Consider the following 18,945-nt stretch of genomic DNA (forward strand, 5'->3'; position numbering starts at 1 on the left):
GCTAGGGTGTATGAAGGGGTAGGGTCAGTGATGTAGGTGTGAAGGGGGTAGGGTGGGTGAGGTAGGCAGATAGGGTGATGTGTTTTCAGGTGTGGGGACTAGTCAGGTCAGATCAGGGGTTGTTGGGGTGGGTGAGGGGGGAGAGTTTGGAGTGCTAGTTGGGTTGAGGAAGATTGGAATGGAGTTGGGTGGGGGGGGCGGGGGGGGTGCAGCGAGTCGGTGCTCTCATAGTCTTGCTTCATGTCATTACCTCGTTGTCATTGGTACAAAGTGGAATATGACAACTAAATTCCAGCAAGTTCCTCCCCAGTCCGGAAGTGATGTCTCTAACCTTGGGCAGGCAGTGCAGCCTTTGGGCATCATGCAGAGAACAGAATCGATCCCCCCCCAACTATCATCCCCAATCACCACTACATTGCTTTTTACTCCCTACAGCTTGAATGGTCCCCTGTACCACAAGTAGGGTGGTCAGTTTGCTTGTCCTTCCTGCAGTCCTGTCTCATCCAAACAAGCTGCAAGAACGTCATACCTGTTTGAACAAGTGCAAGCAATGAAACTCCTACGTTGCTACATTCAGGGTCCCCATGCCTGCCTCAGTAATAGTAAAAAGTTTCACAACACCAGGTTAAAGTCCAGCAGATTTATTTGGAATCGTGAGTTTTAGGAGCAATTCCAAATAAACCTGTTGGACTTTAACCTGGTGTTGTGAGACTTCGTATTGTGCCCACCCCAGTCCAACGCCGGTATCTCCACATCAAGCCTCATTAATAGTCACACCCTCCACTGTCCCTGATCACAGATCTGAAGCATTTAATCTTTGGGGTATGTCTCCCTCCGAGAACGAGTGTCCTGTTAACGTCCTCCCTTCCTGATGAATTGCAGAGTCCAAAGCGTGACTCCTTACCGACTCCTAAGCTAAAGTTCCTTGAGCTGCAGACACTTAATGCAGATGTGATTATTGTGAGTCACACTGATGTCGCCAATTCCCACATGCTAGTTCAGCAAAACATAACTGCTCCATCATCTTTTTTCTTTACCTAATTATGTTTTTAAGTTTTGAAATGTCACTCAATTGTCAATTTGTTTTTAATCTGCATAATCTTGTTTATTTTATTAAATGAAGTCAGATGATTAAGGTTTTTATTGTAATCTAATCCACAGTCCTCATTGAACCCTTTATAATGTAGATTTTTAAAATATATCAAGTAGCTCCTCTTAATCTCACTTTAGCAGTTTCCTTACCCTATGGTGAAATATGTACTTGGGTGAAGCTGTTCTGTGCTACTATTCTTACTAATTAATTTACAGTTTTACTTACCCCAGTTGGAATTTTTAATTGCCTGTAATGAGCAGGATTACTACCTGGACTGTTTTTCAATTAACTCTGGGTGGATGATGATTCTTGATCGATGAAGGTTGGGTGCATTGTGTTGGGGAGGGGACATTTCAAAGTTTTTCTTATTCAAGGGCCCAATGAGCAAATTTCAAACAGATAAAGTTTGGTGCAACATTAACTGTGATTTTTTAAAAAAACCTGACATCAATTTGATGAACAAAAAAAAGAGTAATAAGTAAAGATGAGGATGAGCGTGTAATAGGGTGTGCGTGTTTTTCTGGCTCATTCCCAGTATCAGGGTGCTCACTCTCTCTCTCATCCACACCCAAGTGTGAGAGTGAATCAGAGTGCCTGACAGTGTGGGTGGTTAGGGATAAATGAGGGCCCTGATACTGGGAGCGAGGCAGACTTTTGGACACACTCTGTCCACACGCATGTGCCCCCACCCACCCATTGGCACATTCTAGTTCCTCTCCACCTTGTGCACACCCCCTACCCCATGCCCATCTCATCCTGGGCCCGCTCCTTGGCTATTGGCTCCCCAGGCCTTGAACCTTGAACTTACTGCTGCTGATGTTCGCTGCTCCTCCAATCAAACTGACTTTGCATTTTTAAAATTATCTCCCAGTGATTTTTTTTTATCATCTGTTCACCAATGTCAAGTATAGAAAAACAGAGGCCCACGCATATGTTTTAAAATGCAAAAAGAGTACTGATTACTTGGCCCCCCTCCAATTAAAATGATGAACTCACCTAATATCTTCATGAATACTACTTTTGATTTTGATGAGTTGTTGCCTTGTCTCTGGTAAAATGAATGTTTTTGATTACAGGGGCTTGGCAGCTGGAGAAGATAACGGGCAGCGGGGCTACATGCTAACATTTGTTATTGCTTACATCCGGGTATGTTGCTTGTAGATGTATTTGCATTTTCATTTTCAATTCAGTAATTTTGGTGTATTTTCCCCTTAGACAGTGAAAACTTTTAGAGATGAATTTGAGGAAAAATTAAAAATGTAACTGGTTGAGAAGTTTAAAGTTTTTCAAAAAGTTTGTTTATTAGTGTCACAAGTAGGCTTACATTCACACTGCAATGAAGATACTGTGAAAATCCCCTAGTCGCCACACTTTGGTGCCTGTTCGGGTACACTGAGGGAGAATTTAGCATGGTCAATGCACCTGACCAGGATATCTTTTGGACTGAAGGGGAAACCAGAGCATCCGGAGGAAACACACGCAGACATAGGGAGAACGTGCAGACTCCGCACTGACAGTGACCCAAGCCGGGAATTGAACCCAGGTCCCTGGCATTGTGAGGCAGCAGTGCTAACCACTGTGCTGCCCCTAGGTCTATCCCTGATGGCAATTTTCAATACAGAACCATCACTAACAGTTTCACATTAACATGCTTCTAGTCAACAATTTTTAACAGGCCTGTTTAGTTTAAAACAATGTTTTCTTTGGTGTAAATTCTTAACTTTTTAAGCACCATTAATATTTAACTTGATGAGGAGCTGAAAGTTCCTTGTTGTAACTAGAAGCTAATTATTCATCGAGGATGGCAGGGTGGTCATTTCTCTTTGTGTAAACAATTTTATTTCTCGTAGCATGGATGTCCCATCTAGTGCAAAGGATGTGAATTGTTAAAACTTATTTGTGATTACTGGTTTGATAGTGGAAAAACAAACACCAGTATTTCTACAAGAGACCAGGCTTGCCAAGAGCAGGTCATTGAAAGAAAGATATTACACGTTCATTTGTGGGCGGGGCAGTGGTTAGCACTTCTGCCTCAGCACCAGGGACCCGGGTTCAATTCTGGCCTCAGGTGACTGTCTGTGTGGAGTTTGCATGTTCTCCCCGTGTCTGCGTGGGTTTCCTCCGGGTGTTCCAGTTTCCTCCCACACTCCAAAGATGAGCAGGTCAGGTTGATTGGCCATGCTAACTTGCCCATTAGTGTCAGGGGGATTAGCAGGGTAAATACATGGGATTACAGGGATTGGGCCTGGGAGGGATTGTTGTCGGTCCAGGCTCGATGGGCCGAATGTCCTCCTGCACTGTAGGGATTCTATGATTGGCAACTTCCTCTAGGATCTGGCAGGGGAAGAGTCCAGAGGAAATGTGTGAGCGTGGTGCAGGTTTTGCTGTAAAGAAATTGCTATTCTTGATGTTAGAAGCCTCCCAGCCCAAACAAATGGTTCAGAATGCGTTCCCTCCATCCACCACTCAACTCTGGTGCAGTTAACCTCATGAGTATCTGTACCCTGATGTTGTGCTCCATGACAAGTTCTTTGACGATCTTGCCATTGCTATCAGCAGAATTCCTAAGTCAGGACATCTACCTACAGGGGAATTTCAATGCAGGAGTTGGTGTGAACTATGAGGCATAACCCTTCTGCCTCCGACATTATGGCTTGGGAAAGATCAGTGAGAACAGCCAGAGACTAGTTGAGCTTTGTGTAACTACACCTTTCAGAAAGAAAATGCCACAAGATGTCCTGGAGACATCTAAGATCAGAGCTTTGACACCAGCTGGATTTGATTATCACCAGACGTGACTCACGGCATTCTCAACACACCTCAGCTACCACAGCACAGACTGTGATGTAGATTACTCCCTAGTGTGGACCAGTGTTAGGATGTAACCCTTATAAGTTTTTGCATTCAATGGCGAGATAGATTCCGAGGCCCTTTGGCCCATTGTGTCTGACCTGGCCACCAAGCACCTATCCATTCTAATCCCATTTTCCAGCACTTGGTCCATAGCCTTGCAGGCTAAGGCGTTTCAAGTGCTCATCTAAATGTTTCTTAAAAGTTGAGAGTTCCTGCCTCTACCAGCCTTTCAGGTGGTGAGTTCCAGATTCCCATCATCCTCTGCGTGAAATGTTTTCCTGAAATCCCCTCTAAATCTATGCCCCTTGGTTACTGACCCCTTTAAGGGGAAAACATTCTTCCTATCTATGTCTTTCATAATTTTTTACACCTCAATCAGGTCTCCCCTCAGCCTTCTCTGTTCCAAGGAAAACAACCACCTCTCTTCATAGCTGCCCACCTTTCAACATCAATCATACTACCTACTCGGATAAAAAAAACAAAGGCCCTTGATTTGATTGAACATTTCCTTTTTGGAATAACCAAGCACAGTGCAGAAACAAAATGGAATGTATTTGAGAAACCACCCACAATGCCACACTCTCAATACATGGGAAGCAAAAGCATAGAAATGCTGACTGGTTCAAGGCTAATGTCATTTTCGTGGAACCTGTCATTAAATCCATGTGGTTCGCTCTTGTTAATTACAAGAGAGATCCGAGCAAGTAGACTCTGAATGCACTAAGAGCCACTCAAAGTAAAGTCCAACAGACTGCTAGGTGGTTCACCAGTGACTACTAGTTACAACTTTGCCAGAATATCCAGATGTTTATCAACACAGGAAATGCAAGGGGCATGTACGAAGGAGAAATAAACGAAAAGTCCATTTGCAAACAAACGGTTATTACCGACTGCAGTAAATACTTGGGGAAATGGGTGGAACACTATCTTGACTTGTACTCCGGGAGAACGCTGCCACCGAGGACACTAGACAACATAGTAAGCTGTCTGTCATGGTAGAGCTGGATATTGAATACAGTGGAACAGCTGAGCAAAGCTGTTGTCTGAATTGCAATGGGCAAAGCTACAGTGCTGATGCTGTACCGCTCAACACAGAACTCATCAAACACAGGAAACCGGCACTCCTGCAGCATCCGGACAAACCTCTGTCTTTGCCGGAGGGAGCAGGCAATGCCCCAGGATATGAGTGACCCTGTATACAACAGTGACAACTACAGCGATTCCAACAACTATTGATGCATCTCCCTGCTGACTATTGTGGAAAAAGCATTTACCCATGTTGCCTGTGTCAGACGGCAGAATACATTCATTTGAACTCCCAGTGAAGCTTCATGATTGGAAGATCTACAATTGACATGAACTTCTCAGTCTGACAACTGCAAGATAAACGCTGTGAACAAAGGAAACCACTGTGTTACCTCCATCAGCCTCACCAAGGCATTTGACCATGTGGGCATAGGTAATCTATTTAAGTTTTGGAGAAAATTTGCTGAACTGCTGAATGTGATCTCCTTTTTCTATGACAACATGAGTAAAGTCAACTATGATGGGTCAACATTGTGCAAGTGGTGTCAAATATGGTTGTTTTCTGGCACTGACACTCTTTGGTCGCTCTTTGCTGCTGTCATATGCTTTCAGGTTGTCTACTTACCCACCAGAACAGAAGGAAATCTGTTTCACTTTGCCTGCCTGAGATCCAAGACAGAAGTGTGGCAAGTCCTATTCAGTGAGTTGCTCTGCACTGATGATACTGAGGAACGCCTTCAGTGACAAATGGACAGCCTCTCTCACCTGTAAAGAGTTTGGTTTGACCATTAACATCAGAAAGACGAACATCATGGTCCAGGATGTTGCCATTCAGCTATTATCAGTATTGACAATGGGACACTGGAGTTTGTTGATAGCTTCACAAATCTATGCTCTACAATCATCAGCAATTTGTCACTTGATGCTGAAATCAACACATCACAAAAGCTAAGCTTTTAAATCCAAGCTGAGTAAGAGAGTGGAACACCAGCAACCTGACTGAGAACACCAAGCTGCAAGTTAGCAAGCCTGCATCCTCAGCGCACATGCTCCATTGTGGTGAGACCTGGACAAAATGCCAAGCAGGAGAAAAGGCTAAAATTTCCACCTTCACTGTCTCCTGGCAGGATAACATCGCCAATTCCAAGATCCTGGACTGTGCTAATTCCATCAGCATGCACTTTTGCTAAATGAATTATGTTTGCACTGGCTTTATGTTCATCAGATGAGTGATAGTCGTATTCCCAAAGACCACCAGTACATTAAACTGGCGACTGGGTCAAATTCCAGAGTTCATATCTCTGCTACAAGAGCACTTGTAGTGAGATATGAGATAATGGATCTTGACGTGGCAAACTAGGAGATGGTTGCTACCTCTGGAGGTAGGCTGTTTGGAAGGGCGTTGGAAATGGCTTGTAGAAATGAAAATCTCAGCTGGACAAGAAGAAGGCTTAGAGAAAACAGAGGCCAGTGAATCATGCACCTTCTCAGTCCACTATGTTCCTCTGTAACAATTGTGGCAGAGACTGCTATGTTAGATTCGGGCTCTCAGGCAATGGTTAACACAGTCGCCCAGTATGGTGCAAGCCATCATCATACAAGATGGGGCTGCCACTATTTTGATAGCTGATGGTGCCAAAGTGCTGCTTATTCTGATAATGAGGAAATTTTTTTTTAATGTTTTAGAATCTGGGTTCTGTTTAGTAGTATAAGAAATATCATCTCTAATACTGCATTTTATGTTCCTTAGGACTTGGGCATGGACTATTACATTATAGGAGAATCATTTGAAACCTCTGTTCCTTGGGACCGGTAAAGAATTCTTGTAAACATTTCTTACTGAAAAGCATTTTTATTCTGTTCTGTAGTATTTATATGTTGGTTAATCTTTATTATAAATGCAATTTTTAGCTTCTACAGCTCTAAAGAAAACTGTTCATTTTTAAACTCTGCAACACCACCAATATCTGTTCATGTTGCATCCATTGCCGAGGAGACCAAGTTGCATATTCCTTCATTGGCCATGATGATAGTCACTGAAATAGGTCCAATGCTAGTTTAAAATTACCATGGCATTCTGGTAATCTGCAGTCTCTCCAGGAACAGACATTAGGAATAAATATCTACCGTTATCGTGCACTATTATTGATAACACAGAACCCAAACTTAGGACAGAATTTTGCGTCCCTGTCGTGGCAGGGGTGGGGTCATGAAATGTGAAGCGGTATTCAAACTCCATTGACTTTGGTGGGAACGAAAGACCCTGCTGATGAGAGGGGCCATAAAATTCAGTCCTTAATGTTGAATTTCTGTTGGAATGTTTAAGCAGATTATAAATTCTCAACATGCCAGTTACTGTCATGCGAGCCACTTCATAGAGGATCAACAGACATTTGTTCTATACTTCAGCTACTTGTGGTGTGGCAAGCTGGGTTGGAGAACTCCCTTAACCTTTACCGAGGCCCTCTCTCCCCCACTTTATTCCTGTAACCCCACACATTTACCATGGTCAATCCTTCTAACAGCTTGGGACACTAAGGTGTAATTTAATGTGGCCAATCCACCTAACCTGTCTTTGGAGTGTGGGTGGAAACTGGAGTGCCCAGAGGAAACCCACGCAGACACGGGGAGAATGTGCAAAGTCTATACACAATCCCCCAAGGCTGGAATTGAACTGGGTCCCTAGTGCTGAGAGGCAGCAGCACTGCTAACCACTGTGCTATTGTGCTGCCCTATCAGTTACCAAGGGTTGGTAAATTTAGATACATATATACATGTTAAATGCCCGTTGTCCACTTACTATCTATTTCAGTGTGCTAGTGCACTTTTGTGTTAGCAAGCATGCTTTTGAGAAATTTGTTAACTTTCATGTGTCCAATCTCTTACCACTTTCTTTTTTAATGTTCTAGGGCCACCAGAAAGCTCTTTCTTTGTATTTTTTGCATTTTCTGATGCTTTTATTTTTCTTGCATGCAAACAACAGAATTAAGAGCAGTAATAGGCTCTTTAAACTTATATTTATGGAAATAGTCTAAGTTTTAGTCTGGCTCAATTTCTAACATTCTTGCTTTGGAGTTTCATTCAAACCATACAATGAACTTGTGGGCCGGCATTTCAGTGCAATACTGAGACATTGTTGCATCATTGTAGGAATAGTCTTCCAAATAAGGCACTATTGTTGGCTCAGGTGAACGTAAACGATGCTCTGGCACTAAGGAGAAAAGGGATTGTTCTCTATCCAGACCATCATTCTTCATTGAATTTTTTAATTTTTAAAAAAACCACAAACTGGCTGTTTGTGGACCTTTTGCAGTGTGCAAATGAGTTGCTACACTTGTTTTGAGACATCTTGAGAATGTAATAAGATGCTACTTAAATGCAGTCTTTCTTTACAGAAGGATGTCTGAGGAAAAGAACATTTAAATTGATCTTTGGTACTAATTTTGTCACGTGACCTAGTCAAAACAGTGATTATGGTATCTTGCGTACCTCTTGAGGTGTTTAGTCTCAAATACATAATCTAATTTGGCAGACTTTCTCATGATCTGGAGACTGTCTTAAATATGATAATAGATATCATGCCCTTAAAACTGAACTGTCCACCTCTACTAGCATCCCCTAAAGTTCTTCAGTTTAGATCTAGCAGTCACAGTTTTTTACAGTTACAATTGTCCAATGTTATTATGAAGAATTGGGGAATAAAAGTGAAACCGTATGTGGTATTCAATGCATTATCAATAATATATTTTAAATTTTACACCTGTATGAATTTTTTGTCTATATAACTACCTTTTGTCAACTTATTGCCAAAACATTTTGCTAGATTTTTCCATTATAAATTTATATGTCCACACTCATATTGAAAATTACTCAAGTAAACTTGTACTATAATTAAACCTTGCCAGTAATGGTGTGGTAGCGACTCCGTTCACGTTTCTAAGCTCCTTGGCTAGTTTTGCATGAATTCCTCTGCTTCAATTAACTTTACAAAATTGCAAAGCATTTTGCTATTATAAGTATTTAAAATATATAAAAAGGACAAAATATATAAATTTATAATTTAATTAAGTCTGCATGCTCTGCTCTTTCATCCTACTAGACCTGAAGACTGCATTTAATATTGGATCATCATTATCACAAAGTATCAACCAGTATAGTTATTAACTTAATAGTTATTAACTTAGTTATATATAGTTAGTATAGTTATTCACTTAGTTGTCCAGCATTGTGATCAATTATGTTGGTACAACTATGTTACTATATAATTAACATGCATATGTGATGCATGCTGTTGAATGAATACAATACAAAATGAGTGTACATGGCACAGTATTTTGATCTTTTTTTAAAAAATCACTTATTTTTGTTACTTTTGGCATTGCAGAAGAATTGGTTCAGACAGACAATTTTTAAACCGTCTTTTATCAGCATGTGTTAAGCAGATAGAACTGTTTCCACCTGTAAATAGGCCTAAAGTTTTACTCTGAATATGTATTTTAGGGTGATTGACCTCTGCAGGAATGTGAAAGAGAAACTAGTAAGAGAATGTAAAGAAAGAGGTGTTCAGTTCCCCCCTCTTGCTACGTGTAGGTAAGTATTTCTTTTTAAATCCTGCTCTCAGAAATGTTTGGTTCTTGTGGTTTCAGTCCTCTAAAATACCCAAACCTATGATTTACAACTGTTTTATCCTTTGTCCGTGTGAATGCATAATTGGCTATCTTGTCCTTTCTTGGGAATAACTCACTGGCCAACATGTTTGCATTTGACTTTGATGAATAAAACACTTCGAAATGCATCACTTAATTTGATGGAACTTATTTTCTATGTACCTATCGGGCAACAAGGCAAGATGTGTTTGATCATTTGAGCTCTGCAAGTGTTGCCTGCAGTGAGTCAGGGACTGTGTTACCAAGCCCAGTCCTGAACAAGCATTTGTAGTAGTAATTATTAGAATTCTACTTTATTCTTTAACTTGCATTGAGAAGCAGTACTCTGAATAAACAAAAATTCATTTGGATGCATTTATTTTTATTCAGCTGTACAATAAATAACAGGGGCACTCTTAAGTATTTTAAATTCACAGTTACAATGTTTAATCAGCCCTCAGACCTTCCCTGATGTTTGTGAAGGTTTTGTGGCAAACAGTATTGCTGAAATAAGCAAGTTGAGTGCTTTGCCCATTTTTGAATAGGACAAATGGCTACCTGCCCCTCCCAGGTTGGCTGTTAATTTTGCTTTACTCGTACTACCTCCATAGGTGACTGGGGAAAACCACATCTTGAGGTGAGTTCTGCTTACTCTGAAGGCAGAAATGGTGCACGCTTACCTTTTATAATATCTGTGTAGTAGTGATGTAATGCCTTACTGCAGCTTTTTTTGAAAATTGCTAACATGGTACCAACAGTAACTGTTGCAATATTATAAGAGATGGAGTCAATCATAAAATTCAGCACAATTCTAATCATAAACTTCAGAGGAGACAACTGAATACCAAACCATGATGAGAGAGAGATTGTAGTAGGTGACAAAAAACAACAGGGGTTTTTACGACGGTGAAAGAATTTGGGAAAAGCATTTTGGTGTGAGTGGCTAAAAGTTCGGAGGCGATAGCTAGTGTAAATTGAGGGGGATGCAAAGGAGACCAGAGCCATGAGAGTGGAAGATGTGCTGACACATGGTGCTAGAAGAGCTTGCAAAGTAACGTGGGGCAAGACTACCAAGGGACTTGTTAAAGAAATTAGGGTTGGGTGATGGAAGGGCAGGAATTAGTGTTGGATAGAATGTGCAAGTGGAGTTTAGTTGAGTTGTAGTTTTTTGAAGGATGGAAATTCAGAGGCCCATGAGTAGAGGATTAGAGTCATCAAGCTTTCAAGGGTTTCACTGGCAATGTGAGAAAGGGCTAAGGTGGTCATGGTGACTAGAAGATGGAGCATTGAAGTTCAACTTGGTCAAACCATTAATTTCGACTGCAAATCAGTCTGTGCTTTAGATGTAAGCTCCCCAAAAATGGATGGTTGGGGCTGTCTGGTTTAAATTAAGAAAAATCTGGAACAGGAACCAAACCTGTCTAATTCTGGTTTTATTAGAGGTGGGACAAGGGGCAGGCATCCATCCTGATCATTGGAAGTGGCTTGAACATTTAAATGTTTATAATGAGGCAACAACCACAGGCAGCTGGGCTTCCTGTGCTCATGAAATTCGACAGTTGAATGGAGGGGAGAAGGGAAAAAAAATCCATGAGTGTCTTTACAGCACTGTTTTTGGGCAGGAATACTTCCTTCAGACCCAACATGCTACCATGTTAGCCCCAACCCTGGCCTCCTTCAATCTGACTACTGTCTCTTCCCCCCTGCCCGCTCCCCACTTCCAGCCCAAGAGGCCTTCAGCCTGTCAATTCAACTGTCTGTGGATGGGAACTCCACAGAAAAGAAATGTAAACAGCCCAACAGGTAAATTCTGGGCATTCGCAAGAAACTCATCCTTCTGGGTTTTGCTTTACAGCAGCACCCCCATACAGAACCAGGTCTTAAATTTCAATCAATGAACTTGTATTAAATGCAAGAACAATATGATAAGCTATTTGTGTGATTATACAACATAACTTTTTCTTTTCTCTTCCAGAGTTACCCAAACATATGATGCTGGGGCTTGTGTCTATTTCTACTTTGCTTTTAATTACAGGGGTATAAGTGACCCAATTACTGTGTTTGAGCAAATTGAGGTAACGTTGTCTAAGTACTCCTGCACCCTCCTACTTATTCTGAGCTATCGTTTATTTGAAGGCTATGTGTAATGTAAAAAATCAACTTTTGTTTGAAGATATTTTGAATTGATTGTAAAGTTTTATTGATTTATTAAATAGGGCGACAAGGTGGCGCAGTGGTTAGCATTGCTGCCTCACAGCACCAGGGACCGAGGTTCGATTCCTGGTTTTGGTCACTGTCTTTGTGGAGTTTGCACATTCTCCCTGTGTCTTCGTGGGTTTCCTCCAGGTGCTCCGGTTTCCTCCCACACACTCCAAAGATGTGTGGGTTAGGTGGATTGGCCATGAAAAATTGTCCCTTAGTGTCAGCGGGATTAGCTAGGGTAAATGCATGGGGCTATGAGGATGGGGCCTGGGAGGGATTGTGTTCGGTGCGGACTGTTTGATTCTATGATAATTTACAAAATGAGAACAGTAATATGGTGACAGGTTTCTATTTTGTGCAACTTGCCCATGTCATTTTCCTGAACTCTTTGAAATACATCTGATCACCTACATGTATGTTTACAATGGGTGTAAGATTCTGAAGGCCATACATAAAGTTTGCTACGGTTACACAAAATTGAAGATTTGTTGTTGGTCCATAATCTAATTGTTAAAACAGACTTGTAGGTCCAGGTAATTATTTTGGCCTATCCTTACTGAAGCTAATATTGAGCAATTAAAAAGTTCCACTATCCTATCCCAGAAGAGCTTTCCTAAAGGAAACAAACTGCAGTATACAAACAGTTGCTTGGTGGTACAGAAATTGAATATTAGAAAGAGACATGTTGCCAAAGCTTTTCGTCTTGCACTCGTTAGGACAAATGCAAGAATGCCAAATTTCAAATGATCACAGCAATTTATACTACAGGAGAAAAGGATGCCAATTGGTTGGCCAGTCAACTCTGGCTGAGACATTGCCATGGAGAAAGCAAGGGGGAACCATAGGCTTCCCAAGCTCCAAGATAATTCAAAAAGGGTGCAGAGCTTGGACATTTTTTGTTTGTTTGCAGATAATGGTTCTCTATGTATTTAACTTCTAGCAAACATAAATATACCATGTTCAAAGCTTGGCTGAATATCTTGGATGGGTTCTTAGTGGAGCTGTCAGCACCCTTGGGGTTGTTCATCAAGTGCTGCCCAATCGTGGAATCTCATCTTGCAGACATTTTGTTTTGGGCTGGTTGAGTACGGTCTGTATTGTGCCTTTTGTGGCAACCGAAGGAACATGTTGAACAAAGAACAAGAACAAAGAACAATACAGCACAGGAACAGGCCCTTCGGCCCTCCAAGCCCGCGCCGCTCCCCGGTCCAGGATTGAATCCTGAATCCAGGATCCCCGCCCAATTTTCCAGCCTATCTACATACCAATATCCTATCCACCGAGCTGTCCCTCACAGCTACGATGCTTTGTTCATCACAACCTATTAACTCACCCCCACCCCCCCATTCCAGACCATGTGATCTCCAGGGAGAGGCGAAAACCCAGAGTGAAAACCCCAGGGCCAATGTGGGGGAAAAAAAATCTGGGAAATTCCTCTCCGACCCCCTGAGGCGATCGAAACGAGTCCAGGAGATCACACTGGCCCTGATCGGAAAATGCTTCCCAACCCTAGTCATTTCCACTTCCACGAACACCATATGAATTCCCTGCCCCCGAGACAGGTTCCCAACTATCCGCAGTCTCGCTCTGTACTGGCACCAGCAAGATGATCATAGAATGAAGCCTTGAAACGAGAAACAAGGAACAATTAGCCCGCGCCGCTCCCTGGTCCAAATAGACCACTCTTTTGTATCCCTCCATTCCCACTCCGTTCATATAGCTGTCTAGATAAGTCTTAAACGTTCCCAGTGTGTCCGCCTCCACCACCTTGCCCGGCAACACATTCCAGGCCCCCACCACCCTCTGTGTAAAATATGTCCTTCTGATATCTGTGTTAAACCTCCCCCCCTTCACCTTGAACCTATGACCCCTCGTGAACGTCACCACCGACCCGGGGAAAAGCTTCCCACCGTTCACCCTATCTATGCCTTTCATAATTTTATACACCTCTATTAAGTCTCCCCTCATCCTCCGTCTTTCCAAGGAGAACAACCCCAGTTTCCCCAATCTCTCCTCATAACCAAGCCCCTCCATACCAGGCAACATCCTGGTAAACCTCCTCTGTACTCTCTCCAAAGCCTCCACGTCCTTCTGGTAGTGTGGCGACCAGAACTGGACGCAGTATTCCAAATGCAGCCGAACCAACGTTCTATACGTCTGCAACATCAGACCCCAACTCTTATACTCTATGCCCCGTCCTATAAAGGCAAGCATGCCATATGCCTTCTTCACCACCACCTGTGATGTCACCTTCAAAGATCTGTGGACTTGCACACCCAGGTCCCTCTGCGTCTCTACACCCTTTATGGTTCTTCCATTTATCGTGTAGCTCCTCCCTACATTATTCCCACCAAAATGCATCACTTCGCATTTATCAGGATTGAACTCCATCTGCCATTTCCTTGCCCAAATTTCCAGCCTATCTATATCCTTCTGTAGCCTCTGACAATGTTCCTCACTATCTGCAAGTCCTGCCAGTTTTGTGTCGTCCGCAAACTTACTGATCACCCCAGTTACTCCTTCTTCCAGATCATTTATATAAATCACAAACAGCAGAGGTCCCAATACAGAGCCCTGCGGTACACCACTAGTCACAGGCCTCCAGCCGGAAAAAGACCCTTCCACTACCACCCTCTGTCTTCTATGACCAAGCCAGTTCTCCACCCATCTAGCCACCTCCCCCTTTATCCCATGAGATCCAACCTTTTTCACTAGCCTACCATGAGGGACTTTGTCAAACGCTTTACTAAAGTCCATATAGACAACATCCACGGCCCTTCCTTCGTCAACCATTTTGGTCACTTCTTCAAAAAATACCACCAGGTTAGTGAGGCATGACCTCCCTCTCACAATCTGACTATCGTTAATGAGTTTATTCCTTTCTAAATGCGCATACATCCTATCTCTAAGAATCTTCTCCAACAACTTCCCCACCACGGACGTCAAGCTCACCGGCCTATAATTACCCGGGTTATCCTTCCTACCCTTCTTAAATAACGGGACCACATTGGCTATCCTCCAATCCTCTGGGACCTCACCTGTGTCCAGTGACGAGACAAAGATTTGCGTCAGAGGCCCAACGATTTCACCTCTCGTCTCCCTGAGCAGCCTTGGATAGATTCCATCAGGCCCTGGGGATTTGTCAGTCTTTATATTCTCTAACAAACCTAACACTTCCTCCTTTGTAATGGAGATTTTCTCCAACGGTTCAACACTCCCCTCCGAGACACTCCCAGTCAACACATCCCTCTCCTTTGTGAATACTGACGCAAAGTATTCATTTAGGATCTCCCCTACTTCTTTGGGCTCCAAGCATAAGTCCCCACTTTTGTCCCTGAGAGGTCCGATTTTTTCCCTAACAACCCTTTTGTTCCTAACGTATGAATAAAATGCCTTGGGATTCTCCTTAATCCTGTCTGCCAAGAACATTTCGTGACCCCTTTTTGCTCTTCTAATTCCCCGTTTGAGTATTTTCCTACTTTCATTGTACTCCTCCAGAGCTCCCTCCGTTTTTAGCTGCTTGGACCTAACATACGCCTCTCTTTTCTTTTTGACCAGTCCTTCAATTTCCCTGGTTATCCACGGTTCTCTAATCCTACCCTTCCTATCCTTCTTTTTTACAGGCACATGCTTGTCCTGTAGCCCTAACAACCGTTCCTTAAAAGACTGCCACATGCCAGATGTGGATTTACCCTCAAACAGCCTCTCCCAATCAAGAGCTGCCAATTTCTGCCTGATCCCAATAAAGTTAGCCTTCCCCCAATCCAACACCTTACCCTTGGGACACCACTCATCCTTTTCCATCAAGGATTTCCATGTTGTTTGATTTGATCTGCTAATTATTGGGATGTATGGCCTACGTACCTGACATCACACCAGCACTCAAGTTCATACATGACACTATATTGTGTGGTAGGCAGAACATCTTTTTGGACTGATGACACTATCCTTTTACTGGAAAATAGCAAATGTATATCTATGGCATTGGAGCCACGTAAAACAAATGGCTTGCTTAACCTGAGAGATACTTTGCCTTTCCAGGGTAATTTGAGGTAGACTGGATACTTGTTGGGTATAAAACTGGTGGCCTTAGGCCCACTTGCAAGTTTGCACGATACACAGTAAAATATGATCTGAACAAGATGGCCATTGGCCTGCAGGTTAGTTCTGAAACACCTATTTCTGTCAACCTTGCAATCTGAGCAAATGGCTAAGGTCCTATTAACAGGGTTACTGATGAGGCCAATCTTATAATAGGTGGAGCTGTATAAATCCCAATGTGTGCATTGACTAGCAAGGGCACGTTTATGATAGACAGTAATGATTTCCTTCAGTTGGACATTTGTAAATAAGCTCCTAACGTTGAATAAGCACGTAGACAAGGCATCAGTATGTAGGCTAAGTACAGTCTTGCAAAAATGAAGGAATCCTTCACCGTGTATGCTGAAAATTCACTAAGAACTGGCTGTCAACATTCACTAAACCACTTGAGTTTAGCTCAACCAAGCTTATTTATGAACGTGCCACTAAAGGAAACCATCAAAGTTTGTGCCGTGTCACGCTCTCGTGGTTATATAGACATGACACCATTTTTTGAATCAACATTCATTGAACTTGAACTTGGTAACTAATTGTGTTGTGCAAATGCGCCAAAATTTGCCACTGTCAGACCTGGAAAGCTGTTTGTCTAATTTAAATTACCCTGGAAAGGTAAAACACCTCAAAAATTTGGATAGGTTATGCAAGCTGTTTCATGCTGTTACTGTGCAGTGGTTATGCAAATGTATTTTTCACGAACAGGATGCTACCATCATTTGAAAAGACGTTCTGCGTACCACACAATTCAGCAATGATGTGCGTGAATTTTGGTGCTGATATGATGCCTAGTTACATAGACTCTACATGCCAGCGATTGACTAATTGATTCAAACAATAGGTTCCTTTGGTTGTTTGTTATAGGCGGAATACAGACCACACTCAACAGGCCCATTTTTCAAAATCCAAAATACACGGTCTACTGTTAGATGTGATTTTGCGATTAGGCAATTTGACGAACAATCCTGAGTGGGCTAATAACTATACTAACAGCAAATTTAAGATAATCAATCGAATTGGCAACATGGCTCACCTATGCTTGCTGGGAGTGACCTACATTCCTATGCAGGTACTTGTCCTTTGTTATTAAAAGGGATATGTTCAACTGGTGCTGTTTTTTTTTAATTACCTGGGAGATTATAGTTCCCCTTTGGCTGAGGTGTTGCCATGGATGGCTTCCTTTTCTCCTGTGTTATAAATTGTTGTGATCGTTTGAAATTTGGCATTCTTGCATTTGTCCTAAATAGTGCAAGATGAAAAACTTTGACAAAATATCTCTCTTTTCAACAAAGTTCAAGTTCTATACTACCAAACTATAACTATTAGCTATAATTAATATTAAAATATACAGGGAAAGCTTGAAGGATAGCAGTGTTAATAGCTTTGATTCTACATAATCAAAAATGACTTGAGCTATGTGTTGCTGAATGTACTTAACTAATGGTAACTATTTGTTTTTATTAAATTAGGCTTCAGCCAGAGAGGAAATACTTGAGAATGGAGGAAGCCTTTCCCATCATCATGGAGGTGAGTCCACTTCCTCATGTGCTTTTCCCCTTGTTCTTCCAGGTTTGTAATATAATATTATTCCAGAGGCTTCCGATGCTTCAGTCAAGCAGCTGTCCTCCCAATGCAAATGGAGGCAGAGGTGCCTCAAGTCCAATCTATCTTTGGACAGCACCCTTATTAATTTCTTCATCTTGCCCGCTGAAGTTAAGTTAACTTTAGGACCCTAGTAGCTAAGGCCAGCTAATGGCAGGGAGATCAAACTTGCAAAGGTACACAGTGTGACAACATGCTTACTTACTGTGAACAAATAGCCTTTTGAACTGTGCTGTTTTGATAGTATTGCTTAAAAAAAAAGACATGCTATCGAAGCTTTTCGACTTGTAGTCATCACAACAGATGCAAGAATGCCAGATTTCAAAAGGAGCAACAATTCATGCTATCTGAGGAAAAGGTGTTGATTGGTTGGCCAGTGGACTCTGGATGAGGTGTTGCAATGGAGAATGTACGTTGTCATGCAGAATGCACTAGAGAACTATTGTCCCCAAGTGTTTGTTTAATTCAGCAAAGGAGCAATGTCTGGATGTGTTTCTTTTTCCTCTAGTGGACAGGTACCACCTACATATGAATGCATGTAACTTCTAGCAAGTGTAAACCACATTACAAACCTCACTGATTTTAAATTGGTTGTTACTATAATTAGCACACTCAGCATTGTTCAGTAAGTGCTGTCCAATCATGGAGAGTTTAGATTTTTCTACTTTACATTGAGAGTGAACATTTGAAAGTGGTGTATGTTTGAAAAATAGGAAAATTGAATTAATGTTTAAGTGGATGATTGAGGCATATTGATAGTTGGGACCAGCTCATTAGATTGCTGTATCTTTTTCAGTGCACTGCTTTCCTATGTAAAATGTCATTTTTTCCACACAAGCATCTTGTAGAAACTTGCCATTATGAACTTTAAAAAGCATATCCAGCCAAGTGTGCCCTAGCACTTAAAATGGAGCTTTTTCTTCAAAGTTACAAATGTAATATTTCCAATGGAAACAGCTGTATACTTCAGGAAAACACTTGGACAGCAGCAAGGGATTTGGAATGTTTCAAAAATATAGGTATTTGGGAACTGGGCAAGTGGTTTGACTGGCAAAAGAAAAGTATTGAATTTAAAAACCTTAGCAAGAGTTCAAGTCTTATTGAAAAGAAATATGCAAACTTTAACAGTTGGCAAAATCGTTAAATTGATTATGTAAAGATCAACAGGTGGGATGATCACCTCATCTCTAACCTCAATGATGGTTAGGCAAACTAATTGCAAACAATTAAATTTATTGGGCCCAATTTCTAACACAAAACCCATCATCTACAGTGTTACATTTGGGGCCCATTGTCTGTGAAAACCTCTTGTAAAAGTACTTCACAATTGTACTACTGTGCCTGTGTTCAAATCAACAGTAAGGCAAATAAGGCAATGCAACTGTACTTGATCAGCTTCTGATCATTTAATCCATGATATGTGCCTCA

At 41.8% G+C, this 18,945-nt stretch overlaps 1 protein-coding gene across 5 annotated transcripts in view; it reads left to right on the forward strand.

Annotated features, from left to right (window-relative positions):
- The window catches only part of agps (alkylglycerone phosphate synthase), a 136,870-nt gene that overhangs the window by 105,073 nt on the left and 12,852 nt on the right, over nucleotides 1-18,945 (forward strand). For all 5 annotated transcript variants that reach the window (XR_013499550.1, XR_013499551.1, XM_078228480.1 and 2 more), the window contains exons 15-19: nucleotides 2,170-2,239; nucleotides 6,723-6,784; nucleotides 9,473-9,562; nucleotides 11,594-11,693; nucleotides 17,385-17,442. Coding sequence is in view for 3 of the 5 variants with exons in the window: in XM_078228480.1 (XP_078084606.1) it covers nucleotides 2,170-2,239; nucleotides 6,723-6,784; nucleotides 9,473-9,562; nucleotides 11,594-11,693; nucleotides 17,385-17,442 (380 nt within the window). In the remaining 2 variants the exon portion in view is untranslated. The remainder of the gene's footprint in view (nucleotides 1-2,169; nucleotides 2,240-6,722; nucleotides 6,785-9,472; nucleotides 9,563-11,593; nucleotides 11,694-17,384; nucleotides 17,443-18,945) is intronic.

The sequence above is a fragment of the Mustelus asterias genome, chromosome 14 (genome assembly GCF_964213995.1).
Source record: "Mustelus asterias chromosome 14, sMusAst1.hap1.1, whole genome shotgun sequence".
Taxonomy (NCBI): domain Eukaryota; kingdom Metazoa; phylum Chordata; class Chondrichthyes; order Carcharhiniformes; family Triakidae; genus Mustelus; species Mustelus asterias.